The following is a 27,997-nucleotide window of genomic DNA, read 5'->3' as shown; positions in this document are numbered from 1 at the left end:
ACTTTGGTTGCTCGGTTTAGAGGAGATCTCTTTAATGTCGGTCTTCATTGTGGGCTCACATGCTGCTCTGGAGCTGTCAAGTGACCATATGTGTTTCTGAAGTAGTGTCTTCCATTCCAGGACCTCTGGCCATGTAGAAAAATTTGCTGACTTCATGGTGAAAGATGTGAAAAATGGGGAGTGTTTTCGTGCTGATCATCTCTTAAAAGGTACATTCTGAGGGCAGGACTGGCTGAGACATTCCTTGTGAGTGTTTTTTGCTCCGTAGGGGAATGCCCTGCTTAAGAGGATAGACAAGATGATCTAGTAAATCTCTTGCATATTAATGTCTATGGTTCAGTAAGGGAGACATTCACCCCAGCATAGGTGACCCTTGCAAGCCCTCCACCCCATTTAAACATTGTGTTAAAGGTCTGAAGTAATGCATGGGACCCCTGCAGTGGAGTGACTTTCACCTAATAGAAATAGTGTACAACAAAGATCTCATTTTTATTTTCTAGTAATTCATAGATTAAGTCACAAGGGATCATTGGATCATCTAGTCTGGCTTCCTGCATAACAAGCCTGACCTTCCATCTAACAAATCTAAACAAAGCACACAAAGGCCATGCTTTGGTCTTATTTTTCTTATTGTTCTGGTGTTGGCTGAAGCTTGCTTTTTGATCGAATCTCAGGTTAAATTTACTAGAGAGATGGTTGCAAGACAAAGCTGCTGGACTGGACTTGTTTCATGGTAGAGGCATTTCAAGGGTACTGCTGAGCTTTATATGCTCAGAATCTAGCCTACATTGGAGGTTTTAAACATGTACCCTGGGCATCTTCTCAGGTTGCAAAATCAGTGTGATTCTTTACATTGATTTGTATTAAACAAACCATGGAATCCTAGACATTAGAGATGGAACAGATCTTCACTTGACCAAGGGATGGACAAGACGTAGGATGGGTGCAGTCTAGCTTTAAATGGTCCATGCCAAAGGGGCTTCCATCATTCCCCTGGTGATACTGTTCTGCATCTAATAGATATTAGCATTAAGAAGTGGTCTCAGAATATTCAACTTAATATTTTCTTTGCCTTTATGTAACATACTAACCAAGAATGTGTATGTCCCCTCTATGGCTGACCCACAGAGGAAAGCCACTTATGTTACTATCTGCTAGTGGACCAAATGGTTTTGTTCAAGTGGAAGAGATCTGTACTTTAGATCTAGAGGTCCTGGGTTCAACTCCGCACTGATCACTTGTCCTGTGGAGGGTCGCTACACTTAATAAGAAAAAAAGCGCTGTGCAAGCCAATAACAGTGAATTCGTATGTATGTGCATGAACACACGATAGAAGGAAAAGCCTTTCTGAAATGGGAATAGATTTCACTCTCTCGCTTCCAGTGCCTTACCCAGAGTGGGTTTAAAATAAGGGGCGGGGGAGGAAAGAGTGACACAGGTCCTGTTTGCTAAATATACACAACATATCCCATTGTTCTCTCTCAACAGGAAACTAGAGAATGTCAGAAATGACAAATTGGAAACACTGGGCCACATCCTCAGCTGGTGTAAATCATCATAACCCCACTGACTTCAGTGGAGCTACAGTGATTCATATGAGCTGAGAATCTGGCCCATTGCATTTTGTCTGGTGGGAAAGTATATGTACTCTCATGCTTTATGAATCAAGAGGATTATATAGTTTTAGGGTTAGAGTGGTTCAGTGATATTGCTCAAATGTGAACTGATTCCCTACTTCCAATTCTTACAGCTCACTTGCAGAAGCTGATGTCTGACAAGAAATGTACAGCTGAGAAAAAGACAGAAATGGAAAACGTTTTAACACAGGTCAGTGCTTGAACAGAGGATGATGAAAACTTGATAGATGACGTGGCAGAGATAAGGTGCGGTACAAACATCCAAGAGTGGCATCCTGTCCCGTCTCCCTAAGAGAAGAATCACATGCCACTTCCCATGTCTGTTATTAACTTTCCACTGGGCACCGTTTTTTCAAGCAGACATGAAGGCTTTAGCATTAGATGTAAATGTCCAAAACAAGCACATCCCCCTATATGCCCATCAGTCTTCTAAATATACTTAAGATGCCGCTTTCCTTAAAGGAAATATTCTTTTGGAAAAACAACTTAGAGGGCCCTGTCGGCATCAAAGCTGCTATAGCATCACTTTGTGACCAGGGGCAGAATTTGTGAACCTTGCTCAGATGTCTGCACCCCATGTACCCATTACCTCACTGGGCTCACTGTGCCACTGTGTACAGGAGGTTTTTTGGTTAAGCAGATCCACCACCTATTACTCTTCAGACAGAGACTGGTTTCATGCATGCTTCTGCAGCCAGACGGTTGCAGATCTGTCCAGAGAGCATCTCTGTGGCCAGCCTCGTGAGGAGGATTGCATCCCTGTTGAGCCTCCCAACACCCAGTCATACGCAAGGCACAGCCATTTGGGCTGTATGCAAGGAACAAGAATTATATCTGTAAGGGTTGGTGTAAGCTTTTTAAATAACTTTTGCACTGGATCGAAACCTGTGGTGATGTCTCTCGACACTTGAATTGTTTCACTCTATAAGATTCTTAGTGTGCAGTTGCTCCTGTTTACCATTAGCATGGTTAGTGCTGCAGGCTAACATTCCTGGGCTGCAGTATGTAGAGATTTGTTTTCATTTAGTTGTTTGTTTTTGATGTTCGTTCCCATGGCTTTTAGAATAAGTGCTTTCACAGCCGCGTACAGTGCAGATGGCTCTCTCCAGATATAGTACTGTGTATCTCAGTGTATCGCATCACAGAGTCCTGGTCAGTAACTCTCCCACAGTACAGTACTGAACTTTGACCCTTTTACATTTGTCCCTTTGTGCTGTCCCTTGCTGTAGCTGGAAACTTGATGTAAAGCTGGCACTGCTTTCACAGCGTTAGACACTATTAATATGGGAATCTTCCTGTCTGCTTCTGGTTGGGGAGCTCTCTCTGATATGCCAGGGATCATAGAAGTTAGGGTTGGACAAAGCCTGTTTGATCACCAAGTCCAATTCTCAATGATCTCTGCCACTGTGAGGTGTGGTTACCTTGATAGAGGACCTATCTAATATTGAACACTACAGGTTAAACTGTAGTAGTTCAGCAGTTCTTTTAAATCAGTCTCTCTCACACAGCTGTCTGGGATCTCCTTCTGCTCTGATTTATAGGGTGGACGAGGAGGCAGGGCCTTGTAAGGGTGGCGACATCTCACTCATGGAAACCTCCAGTTAACAAATTGCTGTTAGAGCTAGTGCGCAGTATGCTTGTAGAGCCGCTTTACTGCTGCAGTCAGCTTCTCTGCTGCAGATCTGCTTGGCAGCGTTGTCATGCAAGGTGTGATGCTTGGCATGGGTTGTGTCTGGCGCAGCAGGTAATTACAGGGTTGTGGAAGGAAGAAGACATGAAAAGAGGCAAAACATTACAGAAATTGTAGTTGACTTTCTTCTTTTCCCTCCCAGCAATTCCTTTTTTTCTGCCTCCTTCCTGCCCTGGCTGGTTTGATTGGAACTGTTCAGAAGGAGGTTCTCTGTAGGTGGTGGTGCCATCCTAGTGACTCTGTTGCCACTTCATACCCAACCTCAGAGCTTGTACCTCTAAAAAGATTACAGGACGTGAAAGGCTCTGGCCTGCATCTGAGCCATAGACCCCCAAGATTAACTTGGGCCCATAGTTTTTCAAAACATGTTCTTCCATCCCTGCTACAAACCTTAGCCCTGACCCCAAATAAAACACAGGGTTCCAGTCCTATAACAATCTCTTCCAGTGTGTTCCCTGATCCCATGTTTAATAATAGATGGGAAGAGGGCGAACCATCACTGCTTTAACCTTGTCTTGTAATTTTAAAATAACCATCCTTGTGTTTTGTTGCTAGCTGGACAACTACAGTCAGCAAGAGCTCGCGGATCTCTTTGTGAATTACAATGTGAAGTCTCCTGTCACAGGGAATGACCTGTCCCCTCCTGTGTCTTTCAATCTGATGTTCAAGACCTCCATTGGGCCTGGAGGAAACATGCCGGGGTAGGTAGCAGCCTCATGCTGCCCATTTTCTTTTGGCATGTGGCTATGAGTGACTGTAATTTTCCACTGCCCAGGATTGGAAATGAGATCTATACGAAACTGAAACAAACTACTCGGGCAGCCTTCTCTCTGCAATTCGCTCCTGCCTAGTCTTTTCCCCAGGCTGCTCTAGAGCTGCTATTGCGAAATACTATGGACTCTTATGATGAGAAGGACCATCATGGCTATAGTCGCCCAGGCAGTTCTTGTGCGCTTGCTCTATTTGAGAGGCTGTAGTGGCTGGCAGCTGTATGTCATTGTAGGCTAGATTGTGTGGCACAGGGCAGCAAGGCCCTAGACTCCTGTTCCCCATGCAGCAGAACATTATTGGTTCCACAGGTGACCTCTGTGGCTAAGCAGGAAGGGGCGTGAAGCTAGTCTGTCGTAACGTTAGTTACGTAGCAAAGGTAGCCATCATGTGTGGTCCGTGGCTGCCATCTTGGTTGATGCTCCAAAGATTGACCTGGGGACCTCTGGAGCTAAAAGCATGGGTTGCTATGGCTTGGGGTAAAGATCCAGGCTGTCTAGCTGAGGCTGTAACAGACTCCTCCTCTGTGGACTGGCCCAGAGTAGGACATGGAACACCCACTCACCTCTGGGCTATGTAAGCATTAGCACTGGAAGCCTTAAATGAGCTTAGAAAAAGATGAGGCCATGGCTACTCTGTGTATATAATTACCCTGGGAGGGTTCTAGAATTGCTGGTTTCATAAGGGCAGCATTGCTGGACTTGCTTCACCTCCATATGTGCCACTATTGGCGGGGTACGAAGAGGATAAACATGGCCCCTGAATTTATAAGAAGAGCTGCAATCAGAAAGGTGAGTGGACCATCCCTTGCTCTCCTTGAACCCTAGGTGCAGCACCTGAATCCGCCTTTGCTGCTCTAAAGAAAGCAAGTCCTGGTGCTTGTTGATAATATGTGGTTTCCTGTTGAACTCCGCATGGTTGCTGCTACTGAGAACTACAGAGCATGTTGCCTTGATGTTTTGTGCCTGGAATTAGAGACCTGAGATAAAACAAGGCCACCTCATTTTATGCATCGAAACAAAGTTTGTCTTGCTTCCCCTCCATTCACCCACGTATGTCTTGTTTTTCTTTTAGCTATCTGAGGCCAGAAACTGCACAGGGAATTTTCCTCAACTTCAAACGCCTTTTGGAATTTAATCAAGGCAAACTGCCTTTCGCTGCTGCCCAGATTGGAAATTCCTTCAGGAACGAGATCTCACCCCGTTCTGGCCTCATCCGAGTCAGGTACTGCAAACCTTCTCCCTCACCAGAACATCTGGCAGGTGATCAGCTGCCTCTCGGGAAATCAAAGCTCCATCTAGCCTGAGTGTCCATTTCACTGATTTTCCCGTCCACCCTGCTCTTTGGGAGAATGTCGTGTGCGTTGTAAAAGGCTCCGAGTAGCTGCATAATAAACTCCTTAAAGTAATCAGAGTTCACTGGCAAAAAGTATCTCGATTATGAGACTCTTGCTTCAGAAACATTGATAAGAATTTGTATTGGGCATGAAAACTTGGCATTAAAACCTGGTTAGACCTTGAGACAGAAAAAACTACTCCAACCTTAGATCATGTGACAAAGAACAAACAGGGACTTTATCTCTTAGATCAGGTGCTACGGGACATTAGTCAAGCAAGAGACCATCAGATCTTCAAAGCCTTCTGCTTATGATACATGGCATCTGAAGTGGGTACAATATTCAGTTTCCCTGCCCTAGAATGCACTAGGAGTACCTCCTAAAATGTTCATGGAGTTTCCACAGACTTCAGTGAGTGAGAGATTGTGCAGCTAAAACTCTGAGGAATTTACCTGTAAGCTGATCGTTTTGTGTGTGGCTAGTTGGGGGGGAAAAAAAGAAACCTGCCCACCTGACAGAGCTCATAAAAGCTTGGTCAAGAAACCAAAAAGGGACCTATTTCACTTTTTAATGCTGGTCTTAGTATTGAAACAGTCTTTTCTATGTAGATATCTGGTCCCCTGGTATGTTTGGCATTGCAGCTCTGGTTCGCAGACCCAGATTTTGATCTCTGATTGAAACTTCTTTAGCTTCTGATTGATGTCAGTGGAGTTACTCTGCAGTTACACACAGTGCATGTTGTAAAATTGATAACTGATTAACATCATGACGTTTTATGGCATTAGCAGAGTGCGGTGGCATTACTGGCACTAAGGTTTTTTCAGCCCTCCTGTTCTCCTAATTACATCTGTAAACTGGCGGTTCTTGTCACCGAAACCCTTATCCAATACAATATAAATTATAGAGTTGTGATACTTTCATAGGAAATTGTACTGTAATTTTCTGCAATAGAATAACATCCTGGTGCTTGCAAAATAAACTTAAAATCTTTAGTGATTATACAAAACTCTCTCTTTAAGGTTCCTGATCACAGAGTAACTCACTGCTAAGCAATTTGAGGTACTGAAGTTAAGAAAGACCTAGTGAAGCAATAATGTAGAAGAGAACATGCACCATTGTTTAATATGGAGATACACCCAGCTCATAGAGCTGGAAGGGACCTTATAAGGTCATTGAGTCCAGTCCCCTGCCTTCACAGCAGGGCCAAGTACTGTCCCTGACAGATTTTTTGCCCCTGATCCCTAAATGGCCCCCTCAAGGATTGAACTCACAGCCCTGGGTTTAGCAGGCCAATGCTCAAACCACTGAGCTATCCCTATACCCTTGAGGAGGTGGGTTTGCTAACGTGTTGCTATCTTAGTGCTTCTGTTGTCTGAGGCTCTTTCACGTAAACACGATCTCTGAGGAAAAACGATGAGATCCACCTCTGGGGAAATATAGCCAGCATTTTCCACCATGAGTGCCTGTTAATGTATTGACTCTGTTTTACTGCAGGCAAACCAATTGCAAAAGTATCTTGCATGACAAGAGCCTTCGTTGTAAACACTCAGACAGAAGGCCTGGTTTTCAGAGGGGGGAGCCAGCTGCAATGTCTGCTGAAGTCACTGAGCTCCCACATCTCCCATTACCACCAGAAGTCAGGCTATTTAGGGATGTAAATATGGATTTAGGTGCCCAACTTTAGTCTCCCACTTCTGAAAATGTTGTCCTGTGTCACTGAGTCGTTCCCCTGGCACAGCCATCTCAATGTCATGCAGTTAAAATTTGGCTTGTTGGATGGGGGATCATGGACTATTTCTTAATTTCTGTGTTTATGATGCCATGCAGAATACTTTTGCCATCTGTTTGCTTGTTTGCAGTAAAGCGAAGTAGGTAAACAAATGTTTCCTGTTAGATGGCCTGCGTTGAATACTGGAAAACCTTGCAGTTTTAAATCTCATCTATGCCGTTAAACAGAATAGTGCTGGAGCTTCCAGTATTGCATATTTAAAGATGTACCATGAGTGGTTCTCTCCCTCCCCCCCCCCCCCCCCATAAAGCTTTCTAACTAGATTTCACAAGGTTATCAGGGTGAGGCCAGGTCATAACTTGGGTGGGAGACCTCCAGAGGATACACATGATTTAGGAAAGGATTTGGGTATTTCAGTAGGTGACATTCTTCCCTCTGAGTCAGTGATGTGATAACCAAGGTCTAAAGCAGTGGTTCTCAAACTTTTGTACTGGTGACCCCTTTCGCACAGGAAGCCTCTGAGTGTGACCCCCCCCCCCTTATGAATTAAAAACCTGTTTTTAAAATATTTAACACTATTATAAATGCTAGAGTGAAGCGTGGTTTGTGGTGGAGGCTGACAATTTGCGACCCCCTAAGGGGTCCCAACCCCCAGTTTGAGAACCCCTGGCATAAAGGCTTCCAAGAGAATTTGTAGGTACCTTTTAATAGAAGCTAAAGGAGGTGGGGAAACCCTCCAACATCTGAAGAAAAGTGGTGTGCTATCTAATCTGTCTGTTCCCTTGGCACTGCACTTGGTGGTATGTTAACTCCTGATTTGCGTTTTTAATAGGCTAGAGCACATTTAAAAGCCTGGTGGGGAAGATTCTTACTGGGAAGTGTTCATTAATGCTAGCATGTGGCTCTGTGTGTTCTCCTTAGAGAATTCACCATGGCAGAAATTGAGCACTTTGTGGATCCCAGTGAGAAGTATCACCCCAAGTTCCAGAGTGTGGCAGATCTCCACATCCTCCTGTACTCCTCCAAAGCCCAGGTCAGTGGGCAGTCCGCCCACATGATGCGTCTGGGAGATGCTGTTGAGCAGGTAATGTTACTCGCATGACCATTCATAACTTAATTCTGTAGCATGCTTGCAGGGGTAAATTAATTCCAAACTTGTACATCAGGATACCTTCATGGAATCCAGTGGAATTACTCCACGTGGGCACCTGTGAGATCAAAATCTGGCCTTCATCAGTACTGAAAGGACACAGTCAGGTAGCACTGTTGCATAGGTTAGGCTTCCAGGTTAGTTTTTGGGAGAGGGAGCACGTTAGGGGTACAAGACCTGCTAAAAGCTGGGGGCAGCCTGAGAATCCAGACCCCCTTTTTGCATCACCTGGCACCAATACACCGTGTGTTGGATTTGAATCCCGAAAAATAGACACTGAATGGTCTAATACAGAAACGCATTTTGACTGAAAATCCTTTAGGTTGGGGGCCATCTTTGTGTTCTGTCTGTGCAGAGATTAGCACAATGCGGTCCAGTCCATGACTGAGGCTGATAAGCATTACCGCAGTGTAAATAACATGCACTGTTGTATAAAAATATACTGTTATGTCTGTGCATGTTGGAGACTTTTTGGTACAATTCTTTGTTGATACAAGATGTTCGTAACAGAACGTTGGTGACTATGTTGTATTGATGGTATGAGATGACTGGTAGCACATGGGGAGGGGTTTGTCTTGCAAATTAATGCAAAAAGAACAAAACAACCTCACACAAACTGTCAATACGATAATTAAAGATGATTTCTCAATAACACTGCTCAAATTCCCAGCAGCCCAAAGTGATGCCTCTTTGGAGGGGTGGGGCCAGAAGCGATGGGAGGGAGTAAGAAAACTTTCCCTATCCCCTCCTTTTCATCTTAGCCTCTACATATTTTGTTCTGTAGGATCTGATCTAAATCCTTTGGACTCAGGTTCTGGGCTAGATTGAAAAAAACACTTGCTCCTCCAGACCCTCTAATCCTGTTAATGGTTTTTCTTTGAACTCTCCCCATTATGGGGCCTGTGCATTGAGCCTGGTAGGCATGGATTCCCAACTGCCTTACAGACATTCCAAAACACCCCCTGAGGTAGCTTTGTAGAAACCCCATTTTAGAGATGGAAAATCAAGTGCAGAGAGGCCAAATGACTTGCCCAAGGTCCCACAGCAAAGCAAAGGCAGTACCGGGAACAGAACCCAGGAGTCCCGACTCCCAGTTTCCCTGTCTTAATCATTAAACCTTCCCTCCATAATCTACAGAGCTACACTTCTGAACTCCAGTATTTGAAAGCGGCCTTTTCAAAGATTGCAAGACCAGAAAGTATCATTGTGATCATCTGGTTCTGACTTCATGTATAATACACACCATAGAACTTCCCTGAAGTAATTTCTGGAGTGCCTCTTTCAGCAAAACATCCACTCTTGATTTGAAAAGTGCTCGTGATGGAGACTCCATCATAACCCTTGGTAAATTGTTCCAATGGTTAATTACTCGCCCTGTTAAAAATTTACACCTTGTTTCCAGTCTGAATTTATCTTGTTTCAACTTCCAGCCGTTGGCTTGTGTTATACCTCTCTCTGCTAGACCAAAGAGCCCATTGTCAAATATTTGTTTCTCTGGGTACAGTGCAAAGACATTGTGTGGTATTCTACTACATGGGAAGTTCAGTAGTTTCAGTCACAAATGATGCGCTCGCAGCACTTCCATTGGGAGATGTTACTGTGCAGTACAGAGATTTTGCTGTAGTGAGCTCATGAGACAGTGGGTTTCAGGAAACATATTGTATCTCAGTTTACCACATGCAAGAAGTTGTCCCTCTAAAGGGAAGTAATATCTGCTGTCTCCAGTCTTTCTGAGGCAACAGAATGATGTTGTGGAAATTAACGCAGTGGTTTTTTTTCTCTCTCTCTAGGGTGTGATCAATAACTCTGTATTAGGTTACTTCATTGGCAGAATCTACCTCTACCTTATAAAGGTTGGTGTATCCCCGGATAAGCTGCGCTTCCGACAGCACATGGAGAACGAGATGGCTCATTATGCCTGTGACTGCTGGGATGCAGAGTCCAAAACATCCTATGTAAGTTGCAGGATTAAACCTACCAGCAGGGTCTTGAGTTGCACTTTCCCCGTGCACTGATACGTTCCTAGCCTGGCACGCCACTAGTAAGATGGCCTCCCAACTCTGTTTATTAAAGTGAAGAAATTAAACAGGTAGGCTTAAAGCTGGCTCTCCTGTCTGTTCAGCTGCATGCTTGCACAGCTCCATTGACTACAGTGGAGTCACTCCTGATTTACGACTGCTGTAACGGGAATATTCACCGCTGTGCAAAAGGAATATGTGATGTAAACCCTAGTCAGAGGACACAAGTGGCATGTGGATGAACTGCACCCTAGTGAGAAGAGAATTAGGCCCCTGTGGCTTCCTGCTTGTTACCCCAATAAAATCAGTGGTGGAAGAGACAGTACTACTGGAACTGTTTGCCCAAGGCAGCTTCCTTCCTGCTTCATCCCCAGCCCCGCTTTGCCTATGAGGGCTGAAAAAAGGACTCCCTGCTGCTGGGCCAGCTAGTGCTACAGGAGCTGTTTTCCCAGCACCTCTTTTCCAACTCCACCCCCTCTCCCCCTTCACTGCTTGAAGAATTTTGTGATGTCAGGACTTAGTGTACACTGTGCTTTCCTCTAATTGTTTGTTTGGGCTTTTAAGATCTGATGTGTATATGTTTGTTTTTTTTTAAGTGACCAGGAAGGTTTGTTAAGGGTGTAGCAGATGTTTACACCCTCCTTATTGCATGTTTTTAGAGAGCTTATTGCTACTTCTAAAAATCCCGATGGCGGTCTTTATATTAGTCAGCAGTGATATTTTTGAATGGAAGCTTCTTAGGGGGTTCTCCTATTGATCAGTTATGGCAAATAGAAAGACAAGAAGCCTCACGTGTAAGAGAATCAGATCAAATCCTTTGGCTGGAATTGGGTAGGGAGAATGAGCAGTTTTCCCATAAAGGAAAGCCCTCTTTGCACCTGACTAGTCTTTTCAAGTGGGACGGGGTCCACTAATTCTCAGACTGCTGAAACTGCTTTGAGAACTCCATGGAACTGAATCACAAGAGGGGTCAGAAGGCCGATGGGATTCTACCAGCCACTACGAACGTAGACCTTACTATCGCAGTGAGCTTCTCATGGCAGATCCCTGCGAGAGGCTCCATTGAAGTCAAGAGGGCCAAACTCTGTGGTTTCTGCATGCCCAAAGGAAGGCCCCTGTAGAGCTCATTACAGGATGGTGACTTTAGGAACATAGTACCAGAAGGGACCTCCTCGGTCATGGAATCCAGTCCTCTGCTCTTCTAGGGTTGGATGAGCAGCAAAGAGTCCTGTGGCACCTTATAAACTAACAGACGTATTGGAGCATGAGCTTTCGTGGGTGAATACCCACTTCGTTGGATGCATCTGATGAAGTAGGTATTCACCCATGAAAGCTCATGCTCCAATACGTCTGTTAGTCTATAAGATGCCACAGGATTCTTTGCTGCTTTTACAGATCCAGACTCACTGCTACCCTTCTGATACTAGGGTTGGATAGATGGTTCCGTTAATTAGGAGTTTGCTTTAGTTTAAGGTATGAGTAAGGATCTCCAGGTTTGGATCTGTATAGGTAAAAATTCAAGTGTTCTGGCTGAACGTTAATCATCTCAACTCCTTATTGAAATAGCTGTGGGGTTGACCATCAATGGTGTGTCATCACAGCCCACTAATGGATGTTGTTACTATGTGTAAGGTTGTACCAAACTTTTAAGTTCAAGAATCACACTGGAGCTTGCCTGAAACTGAATCATCCCTTCATAGAAAAATCCTGTAGAACTGAAGAGAGAAGGATTTCTCTGTTCCTACAGAATGTTTAAACCAACTTACAGAATTGTATAGCAGTAGTATAATTCTACAGGATGGTTTAAAAATTCTGTAGAAAGGTTATCATTGTCTAGTAGGGCTAATAGGTTTTTCTGTCATACTCTACTGGTTTCCTCCCTGTGAAATTCTGTAGGACTTTGCTGCATGGAATGTGTTGGAGCACAGGGATGTTTCCTGTACACACATCCTCTTTGGGTATTCCTACACTGCAGAAGAGCTTTGTGTAAGCACAAAAGCATCTCTCTCACCAACTGAAGTTGGTCCAATAAAATGCATTACCTCACCCACCTTGTGTCTCGAATATTCTGGGGCCAACACAGATACAGCAACACTGCATGCAGCACACTTAGACATACCCAAGCAAGCTTTGAGCTAGCTAGGTCAAATAACAATAGCAGTGAAGCTGCACAAGCCTACCCTAATACATACTTGAATGGCTAGCCTGTGCTGAGGTGGTATCTGGGCTATCTTCCGAGCCTGCTTGGGTATGTGTGCACATGCTGTATTCATACCTGTGATTGCAGCATAGACATGCCCTTTGAGTCCTTCTCTTGCCAATTGGAATTTCATGCAAGCAGGTTTTGACTGCATGTACATGTGCATACACACACACTAGCACAACAGAATGAATGGAGAAGACCAACGCACCTTTTCTCATGTATGGCCACGTTGTAAACCAAACAGCTCACTGGTTTTGCTAAAAAGATTTGGAATTCATGGGCAGTGCTTCATGCGAATTAATTTGTTTACAGACTCTTCCTTTCCACAGATATGAACGTATGCAAGGAAATGTTTCAGTCAATTGTGAATCATGTGCTACTTAGCTCTTAAGCATGCGTCTTTGACCGTTATAAAGAGGCGAGTTGGTTACTCTTCCCCAGGATCATGAAGTGATAAAATCCCCAATGATACAGAGTTACTCAGCCCATCTCATGCACGCTAATGTGAATGTAAAAAACGTATGCTGTTACCCAGGTCCTCAGCTGGCAAAAGTCTGTGTAGTTCCACCAGCCTCACTAGAGAACCTGGCTGTGCATGTCTACCTCTACCTCGATATAACGCTGTCCTGGGGAGCCAAAAAATCTTACCGCCTTATAGGTGAAACTGTGTTATATTGAACTTGCTTTGATCCACCAGAGTGCGCAGCCCCGCCCCCCCCCGGAGCACTGCTTTACCACGTTACATCCAAGTTCGTGTTCTATTGGGTGACGTTATATCAAGGTAGCGGTGTATATGCACCTTGTATTTTACATAACTAGTTACTTCTCGAAGCAAACGGAGGCACATTCAGATTAGAGAGGAGCTGGTGGAACTAATGCTGCTTATCATAACAGAGCTAATTAGGTAGAAAAACCAGCCCTGGGAGCATAGCGGGCTTAGGGGCAAACAAACATGTTTGATGGTTAAGCGAACAAAAAGACAGACTGTTAAAAGCTTCCACTTTTGCTTTTCTAGGGTTGGATTGAGATTGTTGGTTGTGCTGATCGCGCCTGTTACGACCTCTCCTGCCACGCCAGAGCCACCAAAGTTCCTCTTGTAGCTGAGAAGCCTCTGAAAGAACCCATATCCTTTGTGAATAAAACAGTTCTCCCTAAAGCCAGGTAGCATCTGAAACTGAAATGTCCTAAGGCCTGTCCAGGTCTGTTCAAAGTTAGACTTTTGAGTGAGTATCTAGGTTAAATCAGGCGACCTTGATGCTCATAGCAGTGTAAAGAATATCTTTGGGGCTTACCCAGCAAAGACTTCAGCATATGAGTAACTTTACTCAGGTGAGTAAAGGAAATACAGGCCAAAGTTTGTTTCCTGGCTCCTTGTTTTCAATTTGTTTATTTTCATAAACACAGTTTAAACATTACGCGAGTTACTTGCAAAAGAACTTTGGAGCATTTAAGAAGGGTGTGAACCCATTAAAAAGTAAACGGATGTGGTCTGCTCAGAGGATTCAACCTGCCAGTTTCTCTGCTGGCTCAGGACCACTGATTTCCTGCCCCCTTCCCTCACCTTTGTCCCCTACAGGGGATTGAGAGGGACTGCTTCCCAGATTGCCCTGGTACCCGTCCTGTGCGTTTCCACTCAGTTGATGAGCGGCAACTGGCTCTGGGTCGGTGGGGAAGGCCTGGGGGGCCTTTTCTTAAAGATATTGGATTAGATTCCGTTCTTGGGTGCACCAGTGTAAATCTGGAGTAACTACACTGAAGCAATTGGTGTCACTCCAGATTACTCGGGTGTAACTGAGATCAGAAACCAGCCTAGTGTGTAAAAGTCTTATTCTTGCTCTAATAGCGACCATATTAGCTGCATGTATATGCTGATCTAAAGTACTGATAGGGACTATTTACTTCCTGCTTTGAGGTAAGTTACTCAAACCGGCGTCAGCGCTGAATAAGATACAATGACAAAACACGGACCCAGATTCTGTAGGTGCTGCAGTAATTACATTTGTTATCCAGTATTAACTAATGAAAGTGGCAGGTCACAGTGGCCTGTGATCTCGGTTTCCTTAACTGCTCTGTACAAAACAGCCAGCGTTGTTCAGTTTGAGGCAAATAAGGGAGCCATTGGCAAGGCCTACAAGAAGGATGCGAAGCTGGTGCTGGAATACCTTTCCATCTGCGATGAGTGTTACATCAGCGAGATGGAGAAGCTGCTGAATGAGAAAGGGTGAGAAGACACTGGGTGTGGGGCTGAATAAGATTCTCTTAGCAATTACCTGTGCCAGGGATACCCACAAAACCGCTTGAGTAATCTCAGTGCATCCTGCACCAGCCTTGCCAGTAAATGAAGGCCATGATAAAATGGATCATCTGCAGTTTTTACTGCTGGTGGCTCAGCTGAGAGGCAGTTCTTCACTGATGGACACAATACAGTTACATGTAACTATTAGGGTTTTGTGTGTTTTATGCTTTGGTTTTAAAAGGTATGTGCATTTACATGCAAACTAGGTGCAGCCTGCTGGCTCCTGGCAAGCTGCCCTTTGTGTCACGTAGGAGCCAGTCCTGCAAGGTACCGAATGTCACCTGTAAGGGGGTGAGAGCCCTCAGCTCCCACAGAGTTTTCTGGGAGATGAGGCTGTTCAGCGACTTGTGGGTTGGGGCTCATGAGCTGGCCAGTGCTTACAAAGGCAGTCAGGTCTATTTCGAAATAGACATTCACATAGGAATGATTCATGCCCAGTATGGCTTGGTTCATCAATAGGCTCATAAGAATAAGAACATAAGACTGGCCAGTCTGGGTGAGACCAATGGTCCACCTAGCCCAGTATCCTGCCAGATGCTTCAAAGGGAAAGAACAGAACAGGGCAATTATCAACGAATCTTTCCCCTGTCCAGTTCCAGCATCTGGCAAACAGAGGCTTGTCGAACTACCGTTTGGTAAAACACCAGTGGGAGTAGCACAGGCAGCAGCAGTCAGTCTGACTTTAGGTGCCGTTTGGATTATTGCGGTGCTAGAGAACTATGAATATGGAGGAGCCGAGCACAGCCACGTTTTAAGTAGGTTTTCCAGTTGGTGAGTTCGGATTCTCTGCCTGGCTTCAAAAAAAAAGCTTTGTTACATTTCCGAGCAGTGTTAGCTTAAAAAAATAAATAAATAAAGCTGTTGCTTCTATGTTGTTTGAAATAGCTTGTGCAGACCAAGTCCTGACCAAGTAACTGATACACTGTGCAGTTTTTCCCTCTGTATTAGATCCAGTTTAAGTGTTTTATGAGTGTCAAAGTAACCAAAGTGCAAGAAAAACAGTACTTGTAATGCATCCAAACCAGGCCTACGAGACTGAGAAATGATCACTGGGGGCATTGGTCCTACAGAAGTCCAAACCAGAAGAAAGTTAACCCAGTTCCTTAAGCAAAGCAATAGCAGCATTTTTCAGTCTATGTAGCTTTTGTGGCAAATGATGGCAGTAGTCCAAACTCGACTCCCTGATATATCCACATTCAGGATGTGCCTCCATAAACGTAATCTCCTCTGGGAAATAGGTCTCAATGCAGGCAGCTTGGCACGTAGCCTTTCATAAATGCACCCATTCCTGTATTACTCACACTCCTGGAAGCCATCAGTTTAGTATACCTGAGACACCACTACTGATTCACCAGCATGGGTGCACTCAGCTGGCTGTGTGCCGAAGTGCCTGTGGCTAAACCATCCGTAAAACAGGTCAAGTTTAGATGACTATTCTGTAGGTGGCTGCCATACAAAATGAGGCAGAATTTGTATTTCAGCAGCAAATTGCCAGCTGGAAGTTTAATAAAATAAATCTTCGTTCTTTGTGAGCAGGATATTTAGGGCCAGGTTGACATCAGTAGGAATTCTGCCTGACTGAGGACAGCTTGGGGGTCAGGAAGGGATTTGCTCCCCGTCCCTCAATGTATTTTGGGGGTTTGTGGGGGTTTTTTAAATCTCCTTCTGAAGCATCAGGGATAGCCATGGCTGGAGACAGGACATGGGTGGGGAAGGCCAGGGCTCTGAGGTGGCACCATCAGTCTCTCAGGTGCTTGGCTGCCTGGTTCTTGCTCAGATGCTAAGGGTATAACTGAGCACCATATGTGAGATTGGAAGGGAATTTTCACAGCACAGGTCAGTTTGGCAGTGACCTGAGGGTTTTTTTTGTTGTTGCCTTCCTCTGCAGCATATGAGTGTAGGTCACTTGCCAGGATTAGCTGGCTGTATCTCACTCCTTTCCCTGCCATAGCGGGGGCCTCAGACTGGTCCCTCCTATTCTCTGCCTGTGGCACATGTCTAGTCTCCTGTGGGCTGAAATAACTTGGCGTAAGTTAGGTTGTTGAGTTTAATGTGTGAGTGCTGGGTGGTGGTTTGGTGATGGCCTGTGCTGTACAGGAGGTCAGATCAGTTGATCTGGTTGTCCGTTCTGGCCTCATACTCTGACTCTGTTACTGATTTGGCCTTGTAGCAGCTGTGGGTTAACTTTTTTGTCCATGTTAAGAGAGAGCAACACCAAAAGCTGGAGGAATCAGTCAAAAATGGATCTGGGCCCATCAACTTGTTTGGGAAGCTTTAACAGATCAAAAATATCTTTGATTTTTCCAGTTCCGATGCAGAAGTCAGGTACTCGCTATCAGAACTAAATTGACACAAAAAGTATGTGTGTGTTACAATACATGAAAAGTTTGTAGTGAGCAAATGAATGTCTGGTTGTCTTGTGGTTAATTTTCCTTTATGTATTTCACCCTGGAACCCTTCCATATTGTAATTGAATTTGCTCCTGGCTATTAACCACATTGCTTTTATGTTCATCAATGGTTATGAAAAAAATTATTTTACAACAATAATAAAAATGCTAGATAAAAACTTTGAGTATTTAAAAAAAAAAAAAAAAAAAAAAGACATGCTACATGTTTCTTCCTTCGATCCCTGGAGTTTGAGCGGACTTTTCTGTATAGCCCCCAAACCAGTTTTTCTTTCTTTCGGGAGAGGGGGAAGTATTAAACCAGCAAAACCACCTAAGGGAAAGTGACATAACTGGTTTTGTTGACTAATACTAAAGCACTGGTATTTTCTTTACAGGGAATTCACTGTTGAAACTGAAGGGAAAACTTTTCAATTAACAAAGGACATGGTCAGTGTGAAGAGATTCCAGAAAACACTGCATGGTAACTTTTATTTACTTTTTAATCTTAGAGATGGGAAGCTGATCACAATACATTTTGAATGCAGGAGAGTTAAGCAAATCTGAAAGTTGTGGCCAAAATATTGAGACTTAGGTGCATAAAATTAAGCACCTAAACCAGTATATAGGTTCCTAAGTAACTGGCTCAATCCCAGAGGTGCTGAGAATCTGCTGCTTTCATTGACTTCAATGGAAGCACCTTGGTCAATCAAGCCATTTTTATTACAATGCCTAAGTTTAGGTACTAAGCTTTGTGGCTAATGTTTTTTTAAGAAATGTTTCCTCTGTCTTCAGATGAATTATTTCCTTTCAGGATAAGTTCCAGCACAGGATTAAAGTTGATCAGACAATTATTTATAGGATTCCGTCTTATGAAAGAATCATTTCTGTACTTTAACGGTAGACAGTCAGTCTTCCTATCTATGGTACTTACATGGTCCCCATTAACACTATAGGTGAGGCACTCACAAAATTCAATGTATTTAGCCTCATAACATCTCTGTGAGGTACAGTAGTGCTGTTCTCTCCATTTTACATATGGGGACTGAGGCCCAAAGTCTTACGTGACTAGAGCCGGTTGGAAAAATTCCCCCAAAACATTTTTTTTTGTTTGCTGAGTCTTCAAAATGTTTCACGAAACTATTCAGTTTTGACAGACTTCTGACACAACCCAGGCTTGGTCTCCTGACAGCTCTCCCACCTGGGCTTCCAGGGCCTACGGCTCCAGGATGGCTCGCCATGAGGATGGCCTCAGAGTCAGGGACCCTGGGCTTCCAAACTCTTGGGCCAGCTGGCTCCTCAGTCTGCTGTAGGAGTTGTGAAGCTGTGAGTGTTACAGCTCCCTGCTCCTCAGCAGCCCACCATGAGATGGGGCTGCGGCAGGGCCTGTGCTCCCAGGGCTTCCAGGCTCCTGATTCCCCACCAGGTTGAAGACACGAGTTTGGTCACTTTCATTGCTGCCATTCAGTGATGGACAGTAGTGAACACTGACAGTCAATTTTAGTCAGAAGCTTCCAGGGTGCCTGGCCTCACTGCAGCCTGCCAAGCAGGTGGCTGGGGATCCCAGGGGGCAAATGTCACTTTGGAAATACCATGTATCCGAAAGGAAATATTGCAGGTTTTCAGTTCTGCAACATTTTTTGAGGATTTGGCTTTGTCCCAATTTTTCCAAAATCTTGACAACTTTTGTGGAAGTGAACTTTGTTTTGTCAGCCAGCTCTATTAATAACTTGACTGAGGTCACATGGGAAGTCCGTGGTCTAGTTAGAAATTTAACCCATTTTCTAACCCAGAGATCCAGGTAAGCATCCTAACCACTGGACCATTATCCTTCCTGACCATTTTTTAAAATCATTTAAGAGCCAGTCCTGCAAGATTCTAAGTGCTTCTGCTAGTTGCAGAGCATCCTTAACTCTTACTCCGCCTCGGAGTCTGCTGGCATTAGCAAGGTCTCTAAGTGCCTGTCAGTCAGTGATAGAAAGTAATTACATTTGTAGTCCATCTCTTTTTACTGTCTCAGAGCAGTCAGTTGGAGTTTTGGTCGCTGGTCACTTAATTTGTATTAGTACAGACTCAGAGTTCAGCTTATCCAGGGCTGGAAGGGGTGGCGTAGCCAGAGAGAAGGAATCTGATGTTCTGTATTCACATTCCATAGGGCTATGGCTCTGAGAAACAAATTTTAAAATGGCATAAGATGTCCTGTAAATATAATCCCGGGGGGAGAAGGTTTTGTGGCAAAGTGGCTGGCAGAGCAGAACTGGCCTTTTTCAGAGAACAGTTATCTTTCTAACCAGTGGAGATGGGAACATGAGGCTAGTACATCAGAAATGGCTTTTCAGCATTTAAACAAAATAATTGTTGCTTAGTTTCTAGAACCAGCTTATGCTTCTAACAAACTGTAGTTTCTCATTTTGGCTGCCAAGGCTTTTTTAAACATGCCGTCTCTAGCCAAGGCAGGCATTAGCTGGGCTAGGCCGTGAAAGCTCCTATACAAACCAGGAGGACAGCGGGTGGGGGGCGAATCCTTTTAAATAGTACTTTGGTGAGAGCTGAACTGTGTTGAATTGCATTCTGTAGAGTGTAGTAATGCTTACATGGGACGTTTCATCTTCAAAGGGCTTTACAAATACAAACTAATCCACGTGCCACCTCTGCTGGCATTTTACATATGGGGACATTGAGGCAGATAAATGGAGAACTCAAAGGGAGTCATTGATGGAGCTCAGGTTGGAATCGAAGAGTTTCTCTCCCCCTCTCCTTTGCTCAGACTAATAGATTCATAGTATAATGACAGCACCCATATAACCACGTGTAGTCCAAATCTTGATCTCCAAGTAGTCTCATTGGATGCAGAGCTATTTAAACCCGTCTCTTTATACATTCAGCTGCAGTAAATCCAGACTTGTGTGAAGGAGTGCAGGTTCAATCAAAGAACGGTGCTTTTGTAAACTGCCTTTCTGAATGCAATGTGTTTTGTGCTCTAGTGGAAGAAATAGTTCCGAATGTGATTGAGCCCTCATTCGGCATTGGAAGGATCATGTATACAGTGTTTGAACACACATTCCGTGTCCGGGAGGGAGATGAACAACGAACGGTGAGCCTCCATGTGTCTTTGGGTTAGTTGAGAAGCAGCTGTGGGCGTTTGATTCCATTGACTTCTACCACCAGATACAGCTGTGGGATTTAAATTACACAGTGAAATACACAACAGATATGGGAAAACCCTGTCAGGTCACCTAGTTCCTCTCCCTACCAGGGCAGGTGTGAGTTGTTCCCAGGCACTTATAATGATCTGGGACGGTTTGCACTCTAAGCTCCAACGGTACTACTTTGAAGGGGAGAACTTTTCCCTGTGGGCTGAAACTTGGCAGGTCTCCCCCTAGGGGAGTGAAGTCCTTTTAAATGATTTGGCTGTGCTCTTCCACAGTCTCAGTACCATGCAGGCAGACTCACAATCCTGGCTTGTGAGATCTCCCTGCAGCCTGAGGTCAGAGGGAAAGAGTGCATGTTATATGTCAGACTGTGGTGATGTCATTAATGCCCACACTGGAATCCACAGAGCACACTCTGATGGTCCATGGAGAGCTATCTAGGACCTGGTGCCAGCTCCCTTTCCTTGTTTCCCATTGCTAGGTTGCTTTTAAAGCAGCTACATTTCCTTTTCCAGCTGAGGTTGCTACTGTGATGGGATTACAAGTGGGCGGGGGAAGGAAGAAATTGTCCATTATCTAGTCTCTCTGTTAAGATGTTATCCACCTGTACAAATACTTGGGACCCTGTGCTGTGTGCAGTAGGAAGGGATGGGATGAGGTGGAGTAAGATGAGAGCATGAAGACTGGGGAAAGAATCTTCCTCTCAATTCCCCTCCCTTTGGAACAGTTTTTTTTTGTTAACTTTGTTAATAATGAACTAAATCTCAGGGACCATTGCTGTATCTGTTCCACTATGTTAATCAAGTCTCTGTTTGAATTGGCCAGGGGGTGTCCTAGATCCTAAGCACCACCATTGAGGGAGATGCATTGGGACTAAATATTTTAGCCCCCCCGACACACCCCTTCATTTTCAGGTGTTTCGGGTTTAGCCGCTTTAATGATTTACAGAGGGCCAGCTCCTCAGCGGGAAGAAATTGGCCTAGCATTCCTGATTTCACTGGAGTTGTGCTGACTTACCCCAGCTAAGAACCTGGCCCAAATTGTAGCTGCTTAATAGTTACATTGGTGTGTGTTTGTTTTGACTCTATTTGTGTAGTTCTTCAGCTTCCCTGCTGTTGTAGCACCCTTCAAATGCTCTGTCCTTCCTCTGAGCCAGAATCAGGAATTCATGCCGTTCGTCAAGGAGCTATGTGAGTAAATGCAATGCCACAGATACCCACGTGACCGCGGATTGGAAAGATGACTTTTCTTTTTCAGGAAGATCGGAAAGACCCAAGAGTGTTGGGTCTTTTCACATTGCTTTTTTAGTTGCACACACCTGAGGTAGAGGGAACTCCAAAGCTTTCAGAAGCTTCTGTCATTTGAGACCGCCGCATTGATATGAGCCAGTCTTGCAAATCTGTCATATTCAGCTTGTCAGTGTAGGCACAAAATCTGCTCCTGTGCTCTATACCGTGTGTCCTGATGAAAAAAACTATTATTTACTTGCATATCAAAAAAGTGACTCACCCTGCCCATGGAATGGCTGTGGTGAGTAATGTGTTTATTGCTTAGGGCAAGGCAGGAGTCCAGACTGCTGCGTCCTGTTCCCAGCTCGGCCACTCGCTTGCCACATAGCCTCTGAATAAAACCCAGACCTCCTCGTGCCCAGTCCTGCCCCTCTGGGTATGTCAAAGCACTTTGCAAAATGGTACAGGAGAGCACAGTAGCAGTTGCCGTGTAAGTCAGTGGGACAGCTGCAATGTTATAATCAGGGCTTGCTTGCAGCTTTTTGTTTTCAGCTCTTTGAGATAACATGTCTGGGCCCAGACACCGAGATGAACTGCTTCTTCAGTTAGTGTATCGCTACTGACCTTTAATGTCAGGCTTGAGAGACCTGTGATTCAGTGTCATCTTTCAGAAGAGACTTAGCAATGCATCATAGAGTGCTAACCCTGCACTATAGTGTCTGCCTGGCGCCTGGGTTAGAGCCTGAACTCTTGTGTGGGCCTCGAACCCAAAACCTTCTGTCAGAATGGTCACTTTTTACTTTTTAGCCCTCAAACACACACAGCCTCCCCCCTAGTTATTAATGCTGTACCTGAATTGCACTAGGTGCTTTATAAACATAGAAAAGGGGACCAGTCCTTATCCTGAGGAGCTTAAAACGTAAGGGCCAGAATCTCCCAGCCTTGCTTCGTGACTGCAGCCAGGTGGCGACACTGCACCCTGTATGAACAGCTTGCTGTTAAGAGTTGGGTCCAGCAGCAAATAACCGGCTTCGGGAGTGGTTGTGGGTCCACCTTGCTGGGATAGTAATGCCTGTCCCTTCATACTTCCCTCGCCCTTTCTGTTTGTCACCCTGTGGTTCTGTGTCCTTCCGATCCTCCTGCCCAGTGGGGCTGTTGCTAACCCTAGGACTCTCTGCTTCTTCCAGCTGAGGCGCTCACCAGGAACGGCGTCTCCCACAAAGTGGACGACTCCTCCGGATCCATTGGCCGGCGCTACGCCAGGACCGACGAGATTGGCGTGGCTTTCGGCATCACGATAGACTTTGACACAGTGAACAAGGTGCCTCACACAGCCACTCTAAGGGACCGTGACTCCATGCGTCAGATACGAGCCGAGGTAAAATGCATGCATGTGTGTGAGGGAAGGAGTTAAATGTATTTAACTAGAGCAGGGTCTGGGCCTGCTGCCTCTGAACCTGTGGGCATACTGGCCTTGCTGTGACCCGTGCAGGACTCATATGCAAGCCGTGTGTTCTGAAGGTGAGGGGGTGTTACCCACCAGCCTGCCAGTGAAACGAACAGAGGAGTTGCTTTCAATAGCCAGAGGGAGAGGTTACCCTGAAAGGAGCCTTGAGCCGTTTAGGCCCCGGCTAGAAGGCCGACCTGTTCACTGTGAGCGTGGGCCATTGTGGGTGTAGTTGCTGACTTGTGTATGTAGCGCTGAGCTGTCCTCCAGACAGTCCTGTGGTGACCTGTCACTGTTACTGGGGGAGAAGTAGGCCTCCCTGAGGCCTTAGCATGGTGTCTCTGCAGGCCGTTTTTGCAGGCTGTTCAGTGAGCTGTGACATAGAAGTGACCATCTTGGACCCTCTCCTTCTGGTGAACTAACCCCTGTGGTCTCTCGAGGTGCTTTAAAAGCCCAGTTTTCACTTGCTCAGATAGACCTTTTCAAGTGACAGCTGATCCTACTGCCAGCTGGCCCCTCTCTAGTCTGAGTGCAAACTCTGAGCTCTTGGGTGTCTCTCAGGGAGGAATCTGAGTCCTTGCACTCAGACCAGGACCTGGGCCCGCCACCCTGTGTACATAGGCCACTTACCGTCCTGCCGGTCCAACTGGGCTTCAGGCACCTGCATTTAATGATACTGACCAACAGCATTTTTGAAATGCAGGATTTTTATTCAGCAGTTGGAAGAAAACATTAGAGAAAAAAGATTTTCAAACAGCCAACACACATAGCTAGTCTGATCTTAGCCTTCACTACAAACTAAGGGTTTATCTACATGGGGAGATTTACCAGCAGACCTATACCAGTATAACTATAGCAGTGAAACTATACCAGTATAGTTCTGCTGGTAAATTTCCCTGTGTAGACAAGCCCTTGATTACATAGGACGACTTCTCAAAGTACAGGAGCAGAACAGAACCAGTGTACGCTCTCCCAGCACGCCCAGATTTTCCGTGTTTCTGGGAGTCTGTCTGGGTCTCTCGGGGTTGGTCGACACTGCAGATGCTACAGCAGCGCAGCTGTGCTGCTGTAGCACCTTGGTGTAAACACTTGCTGCAGCGACAGAAGGGGGGTTTCCATCACTGTAGTGATTCCAGCCCCTTGAGAGGCAGTAGCTAGGCTGACAGAAGAATTCTTCCATCAACATAACTTGACTATACCGGGACTTAGCTTGGCTTAACTACATCTCTCTAGGTCGATCTAGGGTTTAAGTATAGACCAGGCCTGGGGGTCTGTCTGTCTGACCCATCACCTGTTCAAAGGAGAGTGGGCGAGAGCCATTCAAGCTATTTGCTCTTAGTAACCTTAGTGCAAGCTGTTAGGAGGCTGTTAGAAAGGGTCTCCTCCCCCTTTCCTGAGGTGGGTAGGCTCGGCTCCCCAGACTGTCCCCGTGATGAAATATTCACACACACCACGATATGGCACAGACACCTGAGACAGCTGCAGCCTATACTGCTAATCATTCAAGAGCATCCAGGCCAACGTCACCGTGACATCCTTGGGATTCTCCAGAATGAAGGGAGCCAAAATGGTGGCCACAGATGATCTATGGGACCTGCATTGGAGGAGTCTCCTGTTGGTCACAGGCCTAAAGGGGGACTGCCCTGCATGCATTGTGAGGAGCAATCGCTTGATGGGCCCCTCAGACAGGCAGCACAGTAGCTGTCCTGGGCCTGATCCAAACTCCATTGAAGACACTGGAATGACCCCCATTGATATCAATGTGCGCTGGCCCCAGTGTGACTGGTATGTCTGTTTTTTTCCCATTGACCCTTCAATCAATTCATACATGGTCTCTGTGATTCTCAAACTGCCCCTATGAGCACACATTCACAATAGCAGAGAGAAAACTCAGCAGGTCTCGAGGCAGCCACCGTTTGTACTCATGTTACATTGCCCCAGGGCCTGTCAAAATCCCCTGCTTGCAGGTTCATTTGAACCAGTCCATTCTTCTCTGTCTGTCCCAAAGTGTTGTATGACAGTGCCCCACCCAAGTGATGGCTGCATTTCACTAGTGAATCTCCATGCTATGAGTAGCTGATCAGTATTCGCTATGGTGAAAAGTGATCTAGAATTAAAATGCCCTGTTGCTTGGAGACACGACCACTTGATGTCCCAGAGTTTGAGGAAGAGTTTATGGCTGTAAAAATATTACATGAAAATGTTGGACAGATCTGCTCTCATCAGATGGTAACAGTTGATCATGTGGCAGTATTTGTAATACTGTGCTAAACATTATCCATGTACGCCAGTGGCCCTCAAACTTTTTTTTACTGGTGACCCCTTTCACATAGCAAGTCTTCGAGTGTGACCCCTCCCCCCTTATAAATTAAAAACACTTTTAAATCTATTTAACACTATTATAAATGCTGGAGGCAAAGTGGGGTTTAGCATGGAGGCTGACAGCTCTCAAACCCCCCCACCGCCCACATAACCTCACAACCCTCTGAGGGGTCCTGACCCCCAGTTTGAGAACCTCTGATGTACATGTAGAATGAAAGAAATCAACTTGGTGGTGGTGTGGTCTCATGTCTTGCCTCTTTCTGTGCACTCTCCTCCTAGGTCTCTGAACTTCCTACCATAATCCGTGACCTGGCAAATGGCTGCCTAACTTGGGCTGACGTGGAGGTAAAGTATCCACTCTTTGAGGGACAAGAGACTGGCAAAAAAGAGACAATAGAGGAAGACAATTACCTGAAATAAGCCCCAGATGATGTCCACTTTTTACTGTTCATATTAATATGAAATAAACTATCGTGTATTATTCAAAGCTGCATTGTTTGTGCACCCAGGGACTATGTTTTTTCCTCAATTGCTGCCTGATTTTAACTTTAAACTGAAATAATGGCAATTAATGGTGTTATGAATAAAAAAGCCATTGCATTTGCTTGCTTTTCTGTGTTCGTGCAGCCTTGTACTTTGAGACCTTTGACTTTATCACCCACTTGTTTTGTTAGTTCTTGTGAGTCCAAATGGGAATTGTGAGTGTATAAAACGGGTCGGCAACCTATGGCACGCTTGCCAAAGACAGCATGCGAGCCGATTTTTTAATGGCACGCTGTTCCCTGCCAGGACTCCAGTGTGCCATTAAAAATCCTGCCCGTGCGGCAAGCCGCAGGGTCCACGCTCCAGTGCCGGAGCATCCAGCCGAGCGCAGCAAGCTGCCCCCTCCCCTACCTTCCCCCCCCCTTCCCCTGGAGCCCTGCCACCGTGCGCACAGCGCTCTGGGGGCCGGAGCTGCGTGCTCCCGTGGGGTAGTGTATTTGGCTCTGCTTGGAGCCTCAAGTTAAGAGGTCTGGGCGGGGGGGCAGTCAGGACAGGGAGCATGGTGGGTTGGATAGGGGGTGGGATCCTGAGGGGGGATGGCTAGGGGTGGGGGTCTCTGGAGGGGGAAGTCAGTGAGCAGGAGGGGTGGATGAGGCATGGGAGTCCTGGGGTCTGTTAGGGGGTGTGGGTGGATAGGGTCAGGGCAGTCAGGGGACAGGGAGCAAGGAGGGTCCTGGGGGGGTGGGGGGGTCTGAAGGGGTGGTCAAGGGCCAAGGAGCTGGGGAGGTTGGATGAGTCAGGCAATTGTGGGGAGGGGGCTGTCAGGAGGCAGGGGTGTGGAAGAGGGGTTGGGGCGGGGGTTGTATGGGTCTGGAGTTCTGGGGGTCCTGTCAGGGGGTGGGGAGCGGTTGATAGGCATGGGAGTGCCGGGGTCTGTCTGGGGGTGGAGGTGTGGATAAGAGTCAGGGGACAGGTAGGGCTAGGGTCTTTGGGGGGCAGTCAGGAGAAGGAGCGGGAGGCTTGGATGGGGTCCTGGGGGTAGTTAGGGCAGAGGTCCGAGGAGGGGTGGTCAGGGATAAAGAGCAGAGGGGGTTGGGGTTCTGAGGGGGCAGTTACCCAGCCCCCTGCCCTGCTGCCCACAACACCACCAGGCCGCTGCCTGAGCCCTGTACCTCCCTCATACACACCAGCCTTCTGAACTCCTTCACACACCCCCGCGACCCAGCCTGACCTGGACTGCACCCTCACACATACCTAGTCCCCTGCCCTGACACCTGCACCCCCCACATGCCCTCTGCCCTGACTCGCAACCCTCCAATCCCCACCCTGCGCACCAGATGGGAGCTCCTGCACCACCCCCCATTCCACCTGCACCCTCACACCAATGAGCTGCCTAGGTAAGTGCCCCACATCCAAACATCCTGCCCCCAACCCTGAGCCCCTCCCTTATTCTAGCTCCTGGCCAGACCTTCACCCCAGCCCTGTGCTCAGTGCACTCCCATCCTCAGCTCAGTACAGAGAGAGGAAGAGAACGGGCCAGAACCAGGGAGAAGGTAGGTAGCCACTGTATGTGGGCAGGGCCGGGACCCCAGATCAGCAGCGAATTGAGTTGGTCCGGCAGCCGGATCCTGGCTGGCAGGAGCCAGTGGATGGAACTCCTGAGCGGCAGTGGACTGACCGCTCAGCCCACTGCGGTCGGGGTCCCCTGCTGCCAGCCCCGCACAGCCCACTGCAGTCTGGAGTTCTGGCTGCCAGACCCTTCTCAGCTGGGTCCCGTCCGCGAGCCCACTCAGCCCACTGCTGGCCTAGGTGAACAGAACCCCAGAGAGCAGTGGGCTGAGCGGGCCGGTGTGTAAGATCAACAATTTAATTTTAAGTGAAGCTTCTTAAACATTTTTGAAACCTTATTTTACAATACAACACTAGTTTAGTTATATAATATATAGATTTATAGAGAGAGACCTTCTAAAAAACGTTAAAATGTATTAACGGCGCATGAAACCATAAATTAGAGTGAATAAATGAAGACTCGGCACACCGCTTCTGAAAGGTTGCCGACTCCTGATATAAAAGAAGGCTAGTCCAGTTGTTAGACATGGGTTCAAGCCCCTGGTCTACCATAGATTCCAGTGTGATTTTGCACAAGTTACT

General features: G+C 46.1%; 1 protein-coding gene across 1 annotated transcript in view; it reads left to right on the top strand.

Annotated features, from left to right (window-relative positions):
- The window catches only part of GARS1 (glycyl-tRNA synthetase 1), a 34,427-nt gene extending 8,453 nt beyond the window's left edge, over positions 1 to 25,974 (top strand). Inside the window, exons 4-16 of the mRNA XM_075062172.1 lie at positions 121 to 209; positions 1,751 to 1,827; positions 3,883 to 4,028; positions 5,170 to 5,319; positions 8,082 to 8,244; positions 10,101 to 10,265; positions 13,547 to 13,655; positions 14,608 to 14,752; positions 17,612 to 17,697; positions 20,198 to 20,307; positions 21,462 to 21,555; positions 22,782 to 22,972; positions 25,643 to 25,974. Of these exons, the coding sequence (XP_074918273.1) occupies positions 121 to 209; positions 1,751 to 1,827; positions 3,883 to 4,028; positions 5,170 to 5,319; positions 8,082 to 8,244; positions 10,101 to 10,265; positions 13,547 to 13,655; positions 14,608 to 14,752; positions 17,612 to 17,697; positions 20,198 to 20,307; positions 21,462 to 21,555; positions 22,782 to 22,972; positions 25,643 to 25,783 (1,666 nt within the window). The 3' untranslated portion in view covers positions 25,784 to 25,974. The remainder of the gene's footprint in view (positions 1 to 120; positions 210 to 1,750; positions 1,828 to 3,882; positions 4,029 to 5,169; positions 5,320 to 8,081; positions 8,245 to 10,100; positions 10,266 to 13,546; positions 13,656 to 14,607; positions 14,753 to 17,611; positions 17,698 to 20,197; positions 20,308 to 21,461; positions 21,556 to 22,781; positions 22,973 to 25,642) is intronic.
- The last annotated feature ends 2,023 nt before the right edge of the window (positions 25,975 to 27,997 follow it).

This window comes from Chelonoidis abingdonii, chromosome 2 (genome assembly GCF_003597395.2).
Source record: "Chelonoidis abingdonii isolate Lonesome George chromosome 2, CheloAbing_2.0, whole genome shotgun sequence".
NCBI lineage: Eukaryota > Metazoa > Chordata > Testudines > Testudinidae > Chelonoidis > Chelonoidis abingdonii.
The sequence above is the reverse complement of the archived record's forward strand: the minus strand, read 5'-3'. Positions and strand labels throughout refer to the sequence as shown.